At 46.7% G+C, this 21,469-nt stretch overlaps 1 protein-coding gene across 1 annotated transcript in view; it reads right to left on the bottom strand.

Moving 5' to 3' along the window:
* Nucleotides 1–19,854: 19,854 nt before the first annotated feature.
* ZKSCAN1 (zinc finger with KRAB and SCAN domains 1) overlaps nt 19,855–21,469 on the bottom strand; it is a 46,656-nt gene continuing 45,041 nt past the window's right edge. Inside the window, exon 8 of the mRNA XM_062180824.1 lies at nt 19,855–20,908. Within this exon, the coding sequence (XP_062036808.1) occupies nt 20,304–20,908 (605 nt within the window). The 3' untranslated portion in view covers nt 19,855–20,303. The remainder of the gene's footprint in view (nt 20,909–21,469) is intronic.

The raw sequence follows: 21,469 nt of genomic DNA on the forward strand, positions 1-21,469 counted from the left end.
GAAGATGGCCCAAGTCCTTGGGCCCCTGCACCCATGTGGGAGACCCAGAAGAAGCTCCTGGCTCCTGGCTTTGAATCAGCACAGCTGTGGCCATTGCAGCCAGTTGGGGAGTGAACCAGCGGATGGAAGACCCATCTCTCTCTCTCTCTCTCTCTCTCTCTCTCTCTCTCTCTACCTTTTCCTTCTCTCTCTGTGTAATTATTTCAAATAAATGAATCTTTTAAAAAATGTTTTAAAAAATTTATTTTCTTGAAAGGCAGAGTTACAGAGAGGTCTTCCATTTGCTGGTTCACTCCCCAAATGGCTGCAACAACCGAAGCTGGGCCAATCCAAAGCCAGGAGCCAGGAGCTTCTTCCAGGTCTCCCATGTCTGTGCAGGGGCCAAGCACTTGAGCCGTCATTTACTGCTCTCCTAGGCCATAGCAGAGAGCTAAATCAGAAGTGGAACAGCCAGGACATGAACCAGCGCCCTTATGGGATGCCGGCACTGCAGGCAGTGGCTTCATTCACTGTACCACAGCGCCAGCCCTGAGCCTGTTCTTTGACAATCAAATAATTCTGAGAAAGAATATGTGATGTTTCTAAGGGAAAAGCCATTTCTATCTGGACATTTCAGGTAACGAATGTATGAAACATGGAGTAGTATAGATGAACATCTTAATTGTTTCCACTTAGTGAAGATATTTGTTGTTATTTTATAATTTGGGGGGTGGGGAAGAGGAGAGTGAGTTACTATTCTCTGGTTCACTCAAATGTGGGCTCTGGCTGGGGCCAGAATCAGGAGCTGGGAATCCAGTCACATCTCCCACGTGGGACAGGAACTCAACTTGAGCCTTCGCTGCTGCCTCCCAGCCTCCGCATTACTGGGAAGTGGCAGTCGGGAGCTGGAGCCAGGTCCTACGATGTGGGACATGGACAGCCCAGTTAGTACCATCACTGCTAGGCCACAAGCTTGCCCCAGCAGAGACTTTTTTAAAAGCTCCCCAAAGATGATTTATTTTCTTCATAAGTTGTTTATGGTGTTTGAATTTTTTCAACTTCAAAACCAAGGAAGCCCAGTTAAATGTGTTATTGTCTTTGAATGTTTAACAATTTATTTTTTTTCATAAATACAACTTTAGGAATATAGTCATTCTTCCCACTGTACCCGCCCTCCTACCCACACTCCCACTCCTTTTCTTCCCCCCTCTCCTATTCCCATTCTTCTTTTTACTAAGATCTATTTTCAGGTAACTTTATACACATACAATTAACTCTGTACTAAGTAAATAAATAGTTTCACAAATTGTATGAAAAAAAAAAAAAAAGAAAAAACTTGTCCTCAACAGTTGGGACAAGGGCTGTTCCAAGTCATTGCTGGATGCATTACTTTAAATAGTAACAAAGAACTGAAGATTTTGAGAAAAGTAAAAAATTACAGATAGGGGCCGGCATTGTGGCATAGCGGGTTATGCCTGCTGCTTGCAATGCTGACACCCCATATGGGTGCTAGTTCGAGTCCCGGCTGCTCCACTTCCAATCCAGCTCCCTGCTAATGCACCTGGGAAAGCAGCAGCAGATGGCCTCTGCACCCATGTGGGAGACTGGTAAGAAGCTCCTGGTCACATTTGGCTGGGGCAGGGGTGTGTGTGTGTGGGGGGGCGCTCAGGGAGGGCATGTTGGGGGAGGGGAGAGTTCCCACAGAAAATTGAGGTCGGAGTCCTCAGTTAAGGTCACGTCATGAAGGGTGACACAAGGCAAGCCGCAGACCTGCTCTCTAGCCTTTTGATAGCAGGAAGTCAAAGGAAGTTTATGGACAAGAAAGTTCATTAAACAAAAACCCACAAAAAAAGACCTAATTTTAGTTGAATTCCAAGATACAACGTACGTGAAAACAAAGCCATCGGGAGCTGAGGCCATGGGAAGACAATGAGGGAGGTCAGAGCCCCCTTCCACAGTAGGAAAACTGCATGGGAGGTGGTCTGACCACTACACATAGGCAGGGTCAGGGCTGGGGGTCAGCAGAGCATGAGAGCGCTTGTGAAAACTGGGAAGTGTGACAACATGGGAAAGGTGATAAGGACTGGATGGACAGGGTCAGGGGCCGGGGAGAGGAAACTTGCACTGAGAGTTTGTGTCTGGAGATAAATGGATGGTCTCCGAGGAGAGAGGTCCCAGTTACCGGGCTGTCGGGTTCATGGGGTCTGGGAAAGTTAAAGAGACCGAGCGTGCCAACAGAGGCTCAGGCACCACGTGGAAAGTTGCACATTCGTCTGTCAGTTACCGTTTACGAGGAGCTTCCCAAACATTGTTCTAGGCTATGGGTGCAGCAGGGAACAAAGTCCCTGAAGCCTCTGTTCAAGCAGGAACAGAAATAATGGAGAAGCAGACTGCAGAGGGTAAAGCAGTAGGAAACACGGCTAAAGAGCTAAGGGGACATAATGATTCATGTGTCAACTTGGGTGGGCTGAAGTCCTCATTCATTCATTCATTCATTCAGATTTGTTCTAGGGGCCCGGCGCCGCGGCTCACTAGGCTAATCCTCCACCTGTGGCTCCGGCACACCGGGTTCTAGTCCTGGTCAGGGCGCCAGATTCTGTCCTGGTTGCCCCTCTTCCAGTCCAGCTCTCTGCTGTGGCCTGGGAGTGCAGAGGAGGATGGCCCAGGTCCTTGGGCCCTGCACCCCCGCATGGGAGACCAGGGGGAGGCGCCTGGCTCCTGGCTTCGGATCAGCACAGCACGCCGGCCATAGTGGCCATTTGGGGGGTGAACCAGCGGAAGGAAGACCTTTCTCTCTCTCTCTCTCTTTCACTGTCTAACTCTGCCCGTCAAAAACAAAACAAAAACAGATTTGTTCTAGGTGTTGCCATGATGTGTATTCTGGTAATGTGATTGAAGTTCATGATCAATGGACTTCAAATCAGCGACATGGTTCTCAATAATCAGGTGGGATTGATTCAAGCAGTAGAAATGAGGTTCTCCAGAAGCCGTGCCTAGAAGCAACAGCTTTAGCTTGAGCTGGACAGTTCCAGCCTACCCGTCCTGGACTTTCCCAGCAGCCTCCACCATAGACCAAATCACTTCCAGTAAGTCTCTTCATCTAAATTTCCTCTTCATTCTGTTTCCCTGACTGATGCACAGGATGTCGTGGAAGGCATTCATTGTCAAGTCTGATACATTCTCTTGAGCAGAATGACCATGTGACTTCCTTTTTCTTCCTTCCAAGATTTATTTATTTGAAAGGCAAAGTTACAAAGAAAGAGGGAGAGTTCGGGGCTGGGGCTGTGGCTCAGCAGGTTAATGCCCTGACCTAAAGCACTGGAATCCCATATGGGTGCCAGTTCAAGACCCAGCTGCTCCACTTCCAATCCAGCTCTCTGCTATGGCCTGGGAAAGCAGTGGAGGATGGCCCAAGTGCTTGGGCCCCTGCACCTGCATGGGAGACCAGGCTCCTGGCTTCAGATTGGCGTAGCTCCGACTGTTGCGGCCAATTGGGGAGTGAGCCAGTGGATGGATCTTAAAAAAAAAAAAAAAAAAGAGGGAGAGTCAGAGAGAGAGAGAGAGAGATCTTCCATCCACTAGATCACTCCCCAAATGGCCACAACATCCAGGGGTGGGCCAGGCCAAAATCAGGAACCTGGAACACCATCTCCCACATGGGTAGCAGGAGCTCATATACTTGGGCCATTTTCTACAGCTTTTCCCAGGCAAATAAGCAGAGAGCTGGATATGAAGTGGAGCAGCCAGGACTGGAACTGGCCCTATGTGGGATGCCAGCATTGCAAGCAGCAGCTTAACCTGCTGTACCACAATGCCAGCCTCAGATATGTTCTTTCATGGACAAGGGCTAACTCTGGCACCAAGAAGTCATGTTGGAGAATAGAAAAGAAAAACTGGATGAGGAGTGTGGTTGATAGACCCTTGAGGGTGGGCTGTTACCTAGCTGTGGTGGGCAAGGGACAGGAACTCAGGGTTTCAAAGTTATTTATTTAATGTCAGTGAATCATAGCATGATGTTCTCAAAATGTAATTAAATTCTCTAATATATATTTGAAAGAGTTACAGGGAGACCTAGGAGAGAGATCGATCTTCTATCAGCTGGTTGAGAGCGTGAGTGAGCAAGATTACCTTCCATCTGCTAATTTCCTCCCCAAATAGCCACAATGGCTGGGCCAGGCCACAGCCAGGAGCTTGGAACTCCATCTGGGTCTCCCATGTAGGTGGCAGGTACCCAACCACTTGAGCCATTTTTTGCTGCTTTCCCAGGCACATTATCAGGGAGCTGGATTGGAAATGGAGCAAAATGGAACTCAAAATGGTGCTCATGTGGGTTGCTGGCACTGCAGTCAGCTACTTAACCCACTGTGCCATGATGCTGGCCCCTGAGAGTGGTTTTAATTTGACCAGATCCTTAATCTCATAGGTATTGACTCTCAACTTATTTCCCACTTCCCCTGACTTCACAATCTGCATTTATTATGTTATCACAGATCTAAACAGATTATTTGATGGTCACCTTAGCTCTTATCAAAATGCTGTTTTTTTTTTCCTGGGGCTAGCTTTGTGGCAGAGTAGGTAAAGCCACTGCGTGCAGCACGTCCCATATGGGCACCAGTTCAAGTACTGGCTGCTCCACTTCTGATCCAGTTCCCTCTTTTTTTTTTTTAACTTTTATTTAATGAATATAAATTTCCAAAGTACAGCTTATGGACTACAATGGCTCCCCCCCATAACTTCCCTCCCACCCGCAACCCTCCCTTTCCCGCTCCCTCTCCCCTTCCATTCACATCAAGATTCATTTTCAATTCTCTTTATATACAGAAGATCAGTTTAGTATATATTAAGTAAAGATTTCAACAGTTTGCCCCCACATAGCAACACAAAGTGAAAAATACTGTTGGAGTACTAGTTATAGCATTAAATAACAGTGTACAGCACATTAAAGACAGAGATCCTACATGATATTTTTAAAAAATTGATTAATTTTCTATGCAATTTCCAATTTAACACCAAGTTTTTTTTTCATTTTCAATTATCTTTATATACAGAAGATCGATTCAGTATATACCAAGTAAAGATTTCATCAGTTTGCACCCACACAGAAACACAAAGTGTAAAAATACTGTTTTAGTATTAGTTATAGCATTACTTCACATTGGACAACACATTAAGGACAGATCCCACATGAGACATAAGTACACAGTGACTCCTGTTGTTGATTTAACAATTTAACACTCTTGTTTATGGCGTCAGTAATCTCCCTAGGCTCTAGTCATGAGTTGCCAAGGCTATGGAAGCCTTTAGGGTTCGCTGACTTCGATCTTATTCCAACAGGGTCATAGTCAAAGTGGAAGTTCTCTCCTCCCTTCAGAGAAAGGTACCTCCTTCTTTGATATCCCTGTTCTTTCCACTGTGATCTCGCTCGCAGAGATCTTTCATTTAGTTTTTTCTTTTTTTTTCCAGAGTGTCTTGGCTTTCCATGCCTAAAATACTCTCATGGGCTCTTCAGCCAGATCCGAATGCCTTAAGGGCTGATTCTGAGGCCAGAGTGCTATTTAGGACATCTGCCATTCTGTGAGTCTGCTGTGTATCCCGCTTCCCATGTGATCCAGTTCCCTCTTAATACACCCAGGAAAGCGATGGAGGATGGCCCAGGTGCTTGGGCCCCTGCTTCTGGTTCCTGGTTTTGGCCTGGCCTAGCCCAAACTGTTGCAGCCATTTGGGGAGTGAACCAATGGATGGAAGACCTCTCTCTCTCTCTTCTCTCTCTCTCTCTCTCTCTCTAACTCTATCCTTCAAATAAATAAAATAAATCAAAGAGATAGTCCATATATTATGAAACCAACACAGTGTGTGCTCTAGAGTAAGATATTCGTTTTTGTTTTTATATTTTAAAAAATTTTATTTGAGAGAGAGAGAATGAATGAATCAGAGCTCCCACCTGCAGCTTCACTCCCTGAATGCCCACAACAGCCAGGGCATTGTCCACAAAGCCAAATCTGGGATCTGGGAACTCAACCCAGGTCTCCTACATGGTGGCAGGGACCCATCTACTTGAGTCACCACCACTGACTCCCAGGGTGTGCTGCAGCAGGTGGAACAAAGAGTGGAGCTGTTGGGTAGGAAGTCAGAAATTGAACCTATGTGTGTGTGAGAAAGGCCTGAGGAAGCTCCAGAAGCCCAGCATCTTGAACTTCAAAGTCCTGCCTGGATCCTGATGACCTCCCAGGTTGTCCCAGCCCTTCCCCCAAGGCAAGCTCCCAGGAGAATTCTCTCTCCTCAGGACCAAATGGGTTACCTGATACGATGGGGCAATAAAACCTTCTCAGCCGCCCTAAGGGATGCCCCTCTGCACTGCCTGGAGCCTGCAAATCTGGGGAGCAATTTGCTAATTTTCACCCAACAAACCCTTCTGCCAGGACTCTCCATCCTTTGTCCTGGAGGAGAGGGGGAAGTGGGTAAACAGACTCCCTTAAAAATCTAGGGAGTCCAAACAGACTCAGCCCTCTGCCTCTCTGCTGAGCTGCCCACCAGGCCTGCCCAGGTGTATTCTCTCCACTCAACTATGTATCCTCGCTCTCCCCCAGTCTGTCTCTCTGTCCCTTCCGTTCTGAGGGATGCCTTATCCCCAGTAAGCCTTATCACTTTGCTCTCTATCTCATGCCTGAATTTTTTCTTTCTCTGTCTCACGCCTGAATTCTTTCTTGTGTGAAGACAAGAACCCCATGGCTTCCACAGCCTCCCCTCCGGTAACAGAGCCAGTACTTGAACCCAGCCACTGACTGGGACTCAGGCTTCCAAGCTGTGACTTAACAGCTGTGCCAAATACCTACCCTAATAATGAAGGGAAACTTTTATTCTGTCACTTATTATTTGTGGAACTGGTAACATCTAGCTCACAGGATGTCTATGGAAATTGAGGATGCAACATCGTCAGCTGCCTCACAGGTTATCTGTGGAAACCAGAGATGCAAGGACGTCAGCTACATTACAGGATGGCTATGGAAACCGGAAGACACCATGACGTCAGCTCTCAGGACAGCTGTGGAAACTGGAATACGCCATGACGTCAGTTATCTCACAGGACAGCTGTGGAAACTGGAATAACCATGACGTCAGTTATCTCACAGGACAGCTGTGGAAACTGGAATAACCATGATGTCAGCTCACGGGACAGCTGTGGAAACCAGAAGGGCACCATGACATCAGTTAGCTCACAGGATAACTGTTCCAAGGGAACGCATGGGGTTGCTATTTAAGCCGTATGTCCATTTTAAGTGGAAGCGGGAAATTTGTCAATTTAGAGAGCTTTCACTGCTCTGGGTTGAACACAAAGTCAGAGAGATCCGCCTGGAATATGGTACACCTGGAAGAACTCTTGAAGGAAAAGGCAAGTTTCCCAGTCTTGAAGGGCAGTAGTTAGCATAGATCAGTGGGTAACAAGAATGATGTGGGAGGTCAGAGTAGGTCATGAGAATGGCATCAAAGTGAAACGTGGTCATGATCCAACGGCGGGAAAGGATTGGATTAAGGGGTCAACTCATGAGAAGAGCTAAGGGACCTGCAGTATCAAACTAGAGCTGCTGAGTGCCTCAGAATCAACAAAAAGGTAGATATATGGTAAGTTTTTGACTAGAAGAGCACTAAGATAGGATTAGATATGGCCCTGGATGGTTTATATAGAAATAAAAGATTTTGGGGATGGCACTGTGGCGCAGTGGGTTAACGCCCTGGTCTGAAGAGCCGGCATCCCATATGGGCTACAGTTCTAGTCCCGGCTGCTCCACTTCCGATCCAGCTCTCTGCTATGGCCTGGGAAAGCAGTAGAAGATGGCCCCAAGTCCTTGGGCCCCTGCACCTGCATGGGAGACCTGGAAGAAGCTCCTGGCTCCTGGCTTCGGATTGGCGCAGTTCCTTCCTGCTGTTGCGGCCAATTGTGGAGTTACCATCCGATGGAAACCTCTCTCTCTCTCTCTCTCTCTCTCTCTCTCTCTCTCTCTTTCCCTCCCTCCCCCTCTTCTCTCTGTGTAACTCTGACTTGCAAATAAATAAATAAATCTTTTTTTTAAAAAAAAAAGAAAGAAAAGATTTCAGAAAAGAATTTAAACAATCTGAACTCTGGAATATCGTTCCCTCTTACGGAGACAAACAGCCATTTTGCTGATTTCTGGAGTGGTTCCCCATGTCCCTAAAGCAACGCTAGGTTGGATGTTTCTGGCTGGAATCAGTCTTGTCCCAGTGTTCTAGATCACATGCTGCTTACTCTTCTCCAGAATTCAACTCCTACTGGCCTGTGCCACAGTCGAGCCTGCTTCATGTGACTGACCTCTGATGACTTCTGTAGCTAGATTTAAAATTTTCTGTTAAAGGTAGTATTTCCATTACTCCTCACTCCTCTGTCCCAGCAGCTACCTAATACATCCTAAGCTGCTACTACCTTGATCCTAGGGGACACAGTGACACCTCCTAAAACTTGTGGATACCAACCAATCCTGGAATGAGGTCATTATAGCCATAACTAGGGTAACAGAGAGGACCCAATCTGAACATGTAAATTCATTAGTACTTGGTCACTATTTGGATATGGATGTTCAGTGTCTTGTAGGAGCCACTAGATTCCAAGGCTGTAAATCTAAAAGAAAAGGAAAAATAAAAAAAAAAGAATGTCATGGACAGTAAAGAGGACTTGATGATCATGATGGCAACATAAACTTCTTACTGAGGATAATGGCACTATCACTATAACTTTATTATGTATATGTGTAATATATATCACTATACAACTTTATTATATATAAGTAATATTGATGTTTTGTGCTATGGACTCTGCTATTGATATCTTATTTAATACTTACAAATCACTTTGTGAAACAAAACATAAAATCACTTTGTGAAGCAAATTATGATCTGACAAAATATAAACTGAGCTGTTATCTTTAATTTGAAGGGAGTTACCTTACTTCCTTTCTCCTCCCTTGGCTCAACTTGATCCTCCTCAGTCCCTCTATTATTATCTGCTTATAAAAACCATGGCGGGCATGTGCTGTGGTGTAGCAGTCTAAGCCTCCACCTGTGGTGCCGGCATCTTATATGGGCACCAGTTCTAGTCCCAGCTGCTCCTCTTCTGATCCAGCTCTCTGCAATAGCCTGGGAAAGCAGTAGAAGACGGCCCAAGTCCTTGGGCCCCCCGCACCCACATTGGAGACCAAGAGGAAGCTCCTGGCTTCTGGCTTCGGATCGGCTCAGCTTCAGATGTTGCAGCCATTTGGGGAGTGAACCAGCAGATGGAAGACCTTTCTCTTTGTCTTTCCCTTTGTATGTAACTTACCTCTCAAATAAATAAAATCTTAAAAAAAAACAAAAACAAACAAACAAAAAAACATAGGCTTTGAATGGGTAGCCGTGGGTTCAAATCCCAAGAGGGATAATACTATCTTGAAAATTGTAGTTAATTACTAGCCTCTCTGGATCTGTTTCTTCTTATGAAGAATTCATTGAAGATGCACATGGGGTAGGCATTTGGCACAGCAGTTAAGTTCCCGCTTGGGACTCCTGCATCCATACCAGAGTGCATGGTTTGAGTCCTAGCTCCTCTGCTTCTAATTCAGCTACCTGCTCATGTACATCCTTGGAAGCAGCAGGCGATGGCTCAGTGCTTGGGCTCCTACCACCCATATGGGAGACCCAGGTTGAGTTTTGAGCTCCTGGCTTTGGCTGGCAATAGCCCTGGCTATTGTGGACATTTGGAGAGGGGAATGGTGGTAATGGTGGTGGGAAGATTTCTCTCCATTTATTTTTTTTTAGAAGGATTTATTCAGAGTATATTGTATGTTTTGTCTGATGCTTCTATGTCTGAATGTACAGTAGGCATTCATTTGTAATATAATGTACACCCCACAGCGCCAAAGCAATTCTCTCTCTTTTTTTTTTTTTTTTTTTTTTTTTTTTTTTGACAGGCAGAGTGGATAGTGAGAGAGAAAGACAGAGTGAAAGGTCTTCCTTTTTGCCGTTGGTTCACCCTCCAATGGCCGCCGCGGCCGGCGCATCTCGCTGAAGCCAGGAGCCAGGTGCTTCTCCTGGTCTCCCATGCAGGTGCAGGGCCCAAGCACTTGGGCCATCCTCCACTGCCTTCCCGGGCTATAGCAGAGAGCTGGCCTGGAAGCGGGGCAACCGGGATAGAATCCAGTGCCCCAACCGGGACTAGAACCAGTGTGCCGGCGCCGCAAGGCGGAGGATGCCTGTTAAGCCACGGCGCCGGCCTAAAGCAATTCTCTTGATTAGGAGTCTCTGGTAGAGAACTGTTCACAACCTCACATCCACGCACCCTCCACCCCGCCTCACAGAGGTAGCCTAACAAAAAATGAACTAAAAAAAAAAGATTTATTTATTTATTTATTTGAGAGACAAACAGACAGAAGGAGAGACAGAGAGGTTTTCCATCCGTTGGTTCACTCCCCAAAGGGGGGCGACGGCTAGAGCTGGACCAATCTGAAGCCTGCAGCCAGGAGCTTCTTCTAGTTCTTTCATGCGGGTACAGGGGCCCAAGTACTTGGGTCATCTGCTGCTGCTTTCCCAGGTCATCAGCAGGGAGCTGGACTGGAAGTGGAGCAGCTGGGACTCGAACCAGTGACCATATGGTATGTTCACATCACAAGCGGTGGTTTTACTTGCTATGCCACAATGCCAGCCCCAAATGAAATTTTTAAAAAGAGAAAATGTATACTAAAATAAACTTATTTTTCATTTCTATTTTCCATGGAATTTTTTTTTTTTTTTTTTTTTGGCAGCTAGAGTTAGACGGTGAGAGAGAGAAACAGAGAGAAAGGTCTTCCTTCTGTTGGTTCACCCCCCAAATGGCTGCTATGGCCGGAGGTATGCTGATCCTAAGCCAGGAGACAGGTGATTCTTCCTGGTCTCTCACATGGGTGCAGACACCCAAGCACTTGGGCCATCCTCCACTACCTTCCCGGGCCACAGCAGAGAGCTGGACTGGAAGAGGAGCAGCCAGGACTAGAACCCGGTGCCCATATGGGATGCCTGCACTGCAGGCAGATGATTAACCGAGTGAGCCATGGCACCGGCCCTCCATGGAACTTTTTAAAGTACAATCACATGTACATTAAGAATGTTAATGTTTACCTCGCAGAGCACTTGTAAAGGTTAAATTACAAGGTACATGGAAAAGCACTTCAAGGGCCAACATTGTGGTCCAGCAGGTTAAGCAGCTGCCTGCAATGCCAGCATCCCATATAGGTGCTGGTTCAAGTGCTGGCTGTTCCATTCCCATCCAGCTCCCTGCTACTGGGCCTGGAAAAGTCTTAAAGAATGGCTCAAGTACCTGGGTTTCTGCCACACACATGGAAGACCTGGACAGAGTTCCAGGCTCATGGCTTTGGCCTGGCCCAGTGCTAGCCACTACAGCCATTAGGGGGATGAACTAGATCTCTCTCTCTGTTTCTCCTTCTAAATCTGCCTTTCAAATAAACAAAATACATCTTTCTTTTTTTAAAGGAACTTTTTTTTTTTTTTTTTGACAGGCAGAGTGGACAGTGAGAGAGAGAGACAGAGAGAAAGGTCTTCTTCCTTTGCCGTTGGTTCACCCTCCAATGGCCGCCGCGGTTGGCGCGCTGCGGCCGGCGCACCGCGCTGTTCCGATGGCAGGAGCCAGGTGCCTATCCTGGTCTCCCATGGGGTGCAGGACCCAAGCACTTGGGCCATCCTCCACTGCACTCCCTGGCCACAGCAGAGAGCTGGCCTGGAAGAGGGGCAACCGGGACAGGATCGGTGCCCCGACCGGGACTAGAACCCGGTGTGCCGGCGCCGCAAGGCGGAGGATTAGCCTAGTGAGCCGCGGCGCCGGCCTAAAGGAACTTTTAAAAAAGCACCTCAGGTGATGGTTAACTGCAACGGGAATGCCATGAACTGTACACTTAAAAATAGTTAAAACTGTACATTTTGGGGCCAGCACTGTGACGCAGCGGTGCAGCGGGTTAACACCCTGGGCTGAAGTGCCAGCGTTCCATATGGGTGCCAGTTCGAGACTCAGCTGCTCCACTTCCGAATCAGCTCTCTGCTATGGCCTGGGAAAGCAGTAGAAGATGGCCCAAGTCATGGGAGACCTGGAAGAAGCTCCTGGCTCCTGGCTTCAGAACGGCACAGCTCCGGCCATCACGGCCAATTGGGGAGTGAACCATCGGATGGAAGACCTCTCTCTCTCTCTGCCTCTCCTCTCTCTCTGTATAACTCTGACTTTCAAACAAATAAATAAATCTTAAAAAAAAAAACCCTGTACATTTTATGTTGTGCATATCTTACCAAAATAAAATCTTAAAAAGTTTTTAGTGCACTTAAAATTTGATACCTATCATTATTACTGCTTAGATACTATTTCGTAATTTTCCCATGCAGCCTGTAAACCCATCAAAAGCAATGCTGTGGGACCAGCATTTTGGTGTAGCCAGTTAAGCCGCCACCTGCAATGCCAGCATCCCATATGAGCTCTGGTTCAAGTCCCAGCTGCTCCACTTCTGATTCAGTTCCCTCCTAGTGTACCTGGTAATGTACCTGGTAGAAGATGGTCCGAGTCCTTGGACCCCTGCCGTCCACGTGGGAGACCCAGATAGAGCTCCTGGCTCTTGACTTCGACTTGGCCCAGCCCTCGTCATTAAAGCCATTTTGGGAGTGAACCAGCAGATAGAAGATCTCTTTCTCTTTTTCTCTCTCTCTGTAATGACTTTTCAAGTAAATAATTTTTTTGAGGAAAAAAAAAAAAGCAATGCAATATTGCTCTTGAGCCCACAGTAAATACTGGAATACATTTGTTAGTCATTGTCAGAGTATGAACTGATGGATCCACAACAAGCCTAATGGTGAAGTGTATCAAATTATATTATTCCCACTTTACAGATGAGGAAATAATGGTAGCAAAGATTAGCAATACTAACAAGATAACCTCAGAAGGCCAATGGGAAAGAATGGGAGGAGTTAGAGCTAGGATCAAGACAGGCTGGCAATTCAAAGAATTCTGACCAAAAAGTTGTTAAAAGATGCTTATACGATCTCAAGAGTAAGTAGAAAAATCAAATTAAGACAATGACGGTGTTCCATTTTACAGTTAACTGAAGGAAAAATTTTAGTCTGCTTGTGTAAGGGGTCAATTGAAAGTTCCACTCTGGAAGACAATTTGACGTGAGTTAAGAGAACTTCTGATGCTCATGTGCCCAGAGATTACTTCTAGGTATGAGAGAAACTCAAGGCGCCCACAGAGACATACTATTATAGTCACTGTATCATTATTGGTGATAGGAAAAAAGAATAATCAAAATATAAATCAATAAAGGAATGAATAGATTGTATAATTGCAATTGCAATTACAGTTTATCTATCAGCGTGGTTAAAAAACTTAATTGAAAAATCAAGGTCCAGCACTGTGGCACAGCAGGTTAAGCTGCCACTTATAATGCTATATCAGAGCTACCAGTTCCAGTCCTGGCTGCTCTGCTTCCAATCCAGCACCTTACTAATGTGCCTGGAAAAGTAGTGGACGATAGCAAGTACTTGTGCCCCTGCTACCCATGTGGGAGGCCTGGAATGAGTTCTGGGCTCCTGCCTTCCACCTGGCCCAGACTAACTATTGTGGCCATTTGAGGAGTAAACCAGTAGATGAAAGATGTCTTTCTCTGTCTCTTCCTATCACCCTTTCAAATAAATAAAATAAAGCTTTTTAAAAAAATGTGGAAGGGCTGGCGCTATGGCGTGGCGGGTGAGGCTGCTGCCTGCAGTGCTGGCAGCCCATATGGGCACCAGTTCATGTCCTGGCTGCTCCAGTTCTGATTCAGCTCTCTGATATGGCCTGGGAAAGCAGCAGAAGATGGTCCAAGTGCTTGGGCCCCTGCACCCATGTGGGAGACTGGGAGGAAGCTCCTGGCTCCTGGCTTCAGATCAGCTCAGCTCCAGCTGGCCAGTGGATGGATGGAAGACCTCTCTCTTTCTCTCTCTGCCTCTCAAATAAAACAAAAACAACAACAAAAACCCTCGGGCTCGTCTGAAACCCTATCCCTATTGATGCAGACTTTCCTTGGCTCCAGTTCTGTCTTCACTTTGTTGATCACAAGTCAACTCCTTACTAAACATTAACTCACTGAAGGGAATGGTACAAAGGTCAGGATGGCCCTCTGAGACCCCAGGTGTCATCTACAGCTAACATCCTAAGGCTAGCCTCTGTTTTGAGAGTCTTCATAGAAACTCCAAGTCCTGATCAGACAAATTAATAACCAATCTACCTGCAGACCCCAGAGGGGCAGGCACCCATTTTGCTATTGTTAGGTAGGAAGTCAGAAATTGAGCCTATGTGTGTGTGAGACAGGCCTGAAGGCCAGCACCTACTGCGGAAGCTCCAGAAGCCCAGCTTCTTCCACTTTCAAGTCCTGCTCAGACCCTGATACCCTCCCAGGTGGTCCCAGCCCTTCCTGCAAGGAAAGCGCCCAGGAGAATTCTCTCTCCTCAGGACCAAATGGGTTACCTGACCTGGTACCTGGGGCAATAAAATCCCTCAGACGCCCTAAGGGAAGCCCCTCTGCTCTGCCCAGCACCAGCAAATCTGGGAAGGAATTTGCTAATTTTCACCCAATAAACCCTTCTGCCAGGACTCTCCATCCTTTGTCCTGGAGCAGAGGGGGAGGTGGATAAACAGACTCCCTTAAAAACCTAGGGAGTCCAAACGGACTGGCGACTGGGCACTCTCTCTCTCTCTCTCTCTGTCCCTTCAGTTCTGCATGTGTAAAGAATCCCACGGCTTCCACGGCCTTTCCTCCAATGACACTATCGCAGCATTTTCAAAAGAACTCAAAAGGGCGCCTAGAGTGGACCAAAGGAAGGCCAAGAACACTGCGGCCCGAGGCCCACAACGGAGCTGATTCCACGCTGCCTAATCAGACGCCCCACCCTCATCCCTTGGGGAGACTGAGAATGAAGCCATAGCTGCCTCACTCTTGGCTCCACACATTGCAGAGTAAACTCTTAATTGCTTCTACCATTCCAGTGTCAGTGATTGGCTAGCTGCACAGGGTTGGGGTGTGTGTGTGTGTGCAGACACAGGTGTTTTTCTTTTTCTTTTCTTTTTCTTTTTTTTTGGCTTCAACAATGTTTCATTCTCTCAGGGTCGTGGAAGGACCGGGGCAGTGGCTAGCAGTTGCCCATCCGCAAAACCCAAATGCCTCCAAAGCAGTGCAGAGCTCGCCCACGATGGTGCTTGCCGTAGTCCCCCTTCCCTTCAGCCCCGCCGGTCCCATAGCCAGGTCCTCTCCCCACGCCACTGTACCATCGCCTGAACCCGCTCCAGGGCCTTTGCAGTGCAAGCCAACCCCCGGTGGAGCGCTGACACGACCACCGAGGCTCACCGCCCACTCCAGGAAGACCTGCCCCGAGGAGAGCTCACCCCAACCCCCAGGCTCCCTCCACTTCCGTCCCCTCTAAGACGTTGGAGGTTTACTCAACCTTGTGGTCCTTGCGCTGGGGCTCCCAGCGCCCAGCCTCTGGGGAGGGAAGGTGGCAGGTCACCTGCGCTGGCTGAAGGCCGGGGTCTCCCGAGCAGTGATTAGGGGATTCTCAGGAGTCCTAAATTTAGTTACAGGCTGGCAGACAGGAGCTACACTTATTTTAAGCCGACAGCTTTGGGCTAGACCACCACCACCACCAAAAGCTTCACATTGCTTTCCTGTGTTGACGAAGTCATCAAGATGACGTCACATTCTGCGTGTAGACCCGATCAAGAAGCACCAAGCGCTTCTCCTTATGGGCGATTGTCGAACCCCAGGACGTTGCCTTTGTGTTGTCCCACCCCTCTTATCTAAAAGCCCTTTATGCTTTCTTCACACATTTTCATTATAAAATACCCTGGCTTCTTAGATCTGGTGGACATTTTTTCCAACTGCTGGCTGGCCACGCTGCAGGAGGCATAAGGAATTTGTCTCAGAACTGGACCTTTTAGTTGTTACTAACATCTGTAACATTCAATAAACACTTTCATTTCAGGGGTCTCTTAGTCTCCAAAAATTTAAACAAAATTTTTTTTATTTGAGAGGCAGAGTTACGGAGAGAGATCTTCCATCTGCTAGTTCACTCCCAAATGGCCACAAAGATCAGGGCTGGGACATGCCAAAGCCAGGAGCTTCCTTCGGGTCTCCCACGTGCATGGCAGGGGTCCCAGTACTTGGGTCATCTTCTGCTATTTTCTCAGGCACGTTAACAGGGATCTGGATCAGAAGTGGAGCAGCCAGGACTTGAACCGGTGCCCATATGGGATGCCAGCACTGCAGGGCACAGCTTTATCCTGTTGTGCCACAGCACTGGCCCTGGTCTCTTAAAATTTTTATTTAACAGAAGCCTAAAGTAGTAGTCTTTTTTCCATATTTATTTATTTCATCTCCTTGGAAGGTAGAGCAGTATGCATGAGCTTGTGCGCACACAGACACACACACAATCCCCAAATACCTGCATCATCCAGTTCCAAGCCAAGCCAAAGCCAGAAGCCTGTAACTCCACCTGGGTTTCCCACTGGCTAGCATCGGCCAAGCAGCTGAGCCATCATCTGCTGCCTTCCAGGACGCACAATAGCTGGAAGCTGGATGAGAAGTGGAGAAGCCAGGACTCCCACCCACACCCTGGTAAGGGATGCAGGTGTCCCAAGGGCACCGTAACCCAGGGTGTCTTAGCCTGCTGCACACCAATGCCTGCTCCAGGAACCACAGCATGTAATATTCTGATATTTGTCTTACTATGGGATTTTAAAAAGTCATATTTTGAGTGAACTACACTTGGCAGAGAATACTCCCTAATTTGTTATTGAGTTCTAATGATGAGAAATTTCAGATAAATGAAAACAGAAAATACATGCATTGTTAAGCTGTTAGGAATGGCCAACAGGTTTGTGTGTAAAGCATTCCATGGGCTCAGAAAAGCCACGAACACCTGAGAATTCTCTGATCATTTGAGCCAAGGAGACCCCCTCCCCCATACAGCCTGATTGCTTCCACCCTCTGAGGCTGGACTGTGCTCCTGGGGGCCAGGGCTGTGGCACTTAGCATTTGCGTCTTGTTTTCCTCTGCTTTCCGAGAGCTTCTTGTCCCTCTACTGCCCAAAGATAGGACTGTCAGTTCTACATCAGCATCCACCACCCCACCCTTCTTTTAATAACTTTGTATTTCAGGACAGGTTCCAGGGATTAGTGGCTAGATTTTTAGTAACAGTATCAGTTACTGCAACGGGAAATTAGAATTCTTCACTCATTTTCCTTACCTGAGTTACTTCTCAGATTCAGAATCGACCAACTAGAGGGGAGGTTGGGTTTTTTGGAGAAAAATCTTTCAATTCTACCACAAGTGAATGGAGTAACTATTTGCCCAAGGAGACCTGTGGCTGCTTATTGGAGTAGGAAAGGGAACGCCCAGAGCTTCTGAGGCTACTGGATGCGGAGTCTAGGTGACACAGACCTGAAACTACACCACTGCCTTCCAGATAGAGGTCAGCTGATAAATGGAGTCTTGGCCCAAATCATCTCAGTAGGCCACGTGGGTACAGAGACCCACCCTTGGGTCACGTTCCTGAGAGAATAATTGGGATAGGTATGTTTTGTGGGGGATAGGTGATTAGCACATTGGTTACCTAACCTACAGCAAGAGTCATGGCAGGAAAGGCCAAGTGGAAAAACCTAAACTTCCCCAACCAAGGGGGTAAACTGGAAACAGTACTGCCTCCTGCACGGGACCCAAGTGATTATTGCTGCACTCAGACATGCGTCCAAGTTCTTCTGTATGGCTCCTGCAAATAAACAAGAACAGATGAGCTGTGGCTGGCTGATGATGGTTGCCATAAAGCTAGTCAGATCAACGTGGCCTCTGGGTCTTGGTGTGCAGGTATTGATCTGTGGTGTGTGTGCATATATATATATATGTAAATTTATATATATAAAGATTTATTTATTTGAAAGGCAGAGAGCAGAGTGGAGGGGAGGATTTTTTTCCTTTTCATTTGAAAGGCAGAGAGTAGGGGGGAGGGGAGAATTTTTTTCCATCTGCTGGTTCACTCCCCAGCTAACAGCAACGGCCTCAATTCAGCCAAGCATTATACAGGAGCTAGGAATTCTACCTGGGTCTCCCACATCGGTGGCAGAGGCCTAAGCACTTGGGCCATCATCTGCTGTTTTCCCAGGCATGTTAGCAGGGAGCTAACATCTATCCAATTCACTTAACAGGTGGAGGGCTGCCATTTCCAAGTGCGGCCCAGAGCCATATGGCTCAAGCACCATATGACGCGGCAGATAGAAATGGTGTCAGAGGTAACTGTGGCAGATAGAACTGTTGTGTACAGGTATGGAAAGTCCCAATAGGAGCTGGCCAAAAGAATTCAAGAGCAAATCCCAGTCTTCTACAGCAAAGAACCATGCAGTTTGAAAAGCAGATCTGGTACCACGAAATATCAAGTGACTGTAACTTCAGCTTCAATCCTAAACTGAGCGTTATTAGATCCAAGTGCTTAGACTGGGTGGACACAGCAACAACTCATTACACAAAGGACACATTACAGTCAGGATCCAGAACAGGTTGGTTCATAAGTCATAAGGTGTGTAAGTTGGAAACCTACACCCCGTCCCCCCATATACACGTTTGCTACCCTGGTGTCTTGGCCTCTACCCACACTTGTGGATCCATGGGACTTCCCTTGGCCAGTGAATGGGAGAACCATCTAGGTCTGTTTCAGATGGATGTGTTGGCCAGCCCCAAAAGGCATTGTTTCCCCATCACCTTACTCAAAAGCGGCGACAAAGGTTGGTGTGAGAAATCCAGTGGCAGAGTTTCATGTAGTACATTTGACACCAGCTTTGCACAGAGGAAGACGTGACCTAAGGTAAAGATTTCATGAACTCCTGGATCACAGCAAACAGCTTTCCTAGACAAGGGACACGGGCAGAATAAGGTTGAATCTGGAGACAAATTGTAGGAAGACTTCAGCTTATAGCTGGCTAATTACCAAATTCTCTGTGGGCTTTCACTAGGATTAAGATACAAACAGGACAGGTTACCACTAAGTGTAGTTTTAGGTGCTGGTAGGACATCCAGATCTTCAGCAAGCTACAGGAAAGGTAAGAAAATGTGTTTTCAAGAACGACTAACTCTTTCAATAATGATTTCTGTGCCTCTCCCCTCCCCAGTCCTGGCCTCACTTCTGGCTGGTACATGAAGACTTAACATCCTGATCCCAGGAGCACAGGCAGGGAAATTCCCCGAGATCAGAAATGATACTAAATATGAAATTTTCTTGTCCCAGATCCTGGCATGTCAGGGATGCAGCAGTGACAAAAGGACATTTCAGTGACTACTAAGCAGAGGTGAAAAGAACTGTTGAAACATGAAGATATGCAAGTGACAGAAGGAAGGAGTAAAGCGGTTAGTCTCTAGGGAACAGGAGGACGTACTGGCCGAAAGACATGACACGGTGCATAAAAAGTATCTTAGACGCCAGAGCCTCTGTCAGAGGGAAGACAGGATGATTTAAGACAATCATACTCCAGTACGGCTTTCAGAATTTCAGAAGGAAGCTGTTCAAGGAGAATTGATTTTCAGTCTTTTGCACAGACAAAACATACACAACCAAAACACACAGGAGGCTGAAAAAATGTTCCCAATAACAAAGAATGTGCTCAGTAGGTAGAAAAAGCACAATCAGACCAACATGCAGTAGACACACTCCATCTCAACTTCCTCATACACACACACTTACAAGGATGAAAAGCTCTACCTACTCCCAAATCCAAATTTTCTAAAAGCTAAATAAGCAGAAAGTTTTCTAATAGTGTTCAATAACCAATGGATTATCATAATGAGTCCAAGCATTACATGTTTTAACTTTATTCTCAATCCAATTAAACTGTGTTCAATGTGGCTAATTTTTTTTTTTTTTTTACAAATTTTAATCCTTGAATATGTTAAAAAGTTAAAAGTTTTACTGTTCGTTTCTTAATTACACTGGATACACATCAGTTTAACTATGCAGAAGGCAATGTCAGCCTAGTTTATTCGGGCCTGGAAGTGTGGGGAAGGAAAATCTGCTGCGAGCTGGCCAGTGAAGACCCCACAGATGCTAAGGACCTCCTGCCGACTGCACAGCTCCCTCTTTGGGCATCTTGTGAGGTCAAGTGAAGCGAATCTATCACCAGGGCTGACACTGCATTACAGGGCTTCTCCCTAGCATTCACATTCTAAAGGTTAAAAAAAACATAAACAGGGACATATAAACAGAAGAACACAATAGGAACGTGTACTTGGCAGTTAGGAGCCTTCTCCCTCTGTCGTGTGGACTCTCTGGTGTTTGGAAAGATTTGACTTGCTACAGAAGGTTTTCCCACAAAGATTACACCAATAGGGCTTTTCCCCAGTGTGGATTCTGTGATGCTTATTGAAATTGGAGCTGTGGTTGAAGGCTTTCCCACACTCCTTACATTTGTATGGCTTCTCTCCAGTGTGCAGTCGCTGATGGGAACTGAGACCTGCGTGCTGACTGAAGCTCTTCCCACACTCATTACACTGATACGGCTTCTCCCCAGTGTGGATCCGATAGTGTCGGATGAGGCTGCCTTTCCCACTGAAAGCCTTCCCACAATCTTTGCACTGATACGGCGCCTCTTCAGTGTGCATTCTCTGATGCTTGAGGAGGTCTGAGCTCTGCCCGAAGGCTTTGCCGCACTTGCAGTCATAGGGCCGGTCCACCAGGTGTGTTCTGTAATGAAGGGTGAGGTTGGAGCTGTGGCTGAACGCTTTCCCACACTTGGTGCATACATAGGGTTTCTCCCCAGTGTGTGTTCTTCGGTGTTTAGTGAGATTCGAGCTGTTACTAAAGGCTTTTCCACACTCGGCACATATGTAACGTCTCTCTCCTGGGGTAGGCTTGGTAGGAACTGATTCTGATTTCTTCAAGCCTGTGTCTTGAAGAGAAGCTTTTGATCCTCTTTCCTTCCCAGGGTTTGCCCACTGCCTTTCTAACCTGGCTTCATGCTTATTGGCAATAATCACAGGAATAATATCCCTTTGGAGTCCATCTGCATGACATTCTTCTTCAGAAGTTTTCTGCTCATCTGTTGATTCCTCATTGTGGATATTCGATTTATAATCTAAAACAACAAGGGGAATAAGAGTTGTCAGTTTTTTCCTGTTCTGAGGAAGAAACCATTACAGGACAAACAGGATCAACAAGTGAGACTGATGGATTCTGAAAGATATATCTGACTGGATATATCTCTATGAGAGCTCACAATGTCACATCAACAAAAATAAATCACTCTCAAATCTAGTTTACGATCCCATGTCTCCTGCATAGAAGTTACTACGGTATGATGAGTACATGGCTTTTCCCACCAGTTTCACGTATAGAAAGCCATGGGCACAAACAAGCACAATGTGACTGCAGCAGAGGAAACAGATGAAGCTCGGGTAGGAAA

This window comes from Lepus europaeus, chromosome 21 (assembly GCF_033115175.1).
Source record: "Lepus europaeus isolate LE1 chromosome 21, mLepTim1.pri, whole genome shotgun sequence".
Lineage (NCBI taxonomy): Eukaryota > Metazoa > Chordata > Mammalia > Lagomorpha > Leporidae > Lepus > Lepus europaeus.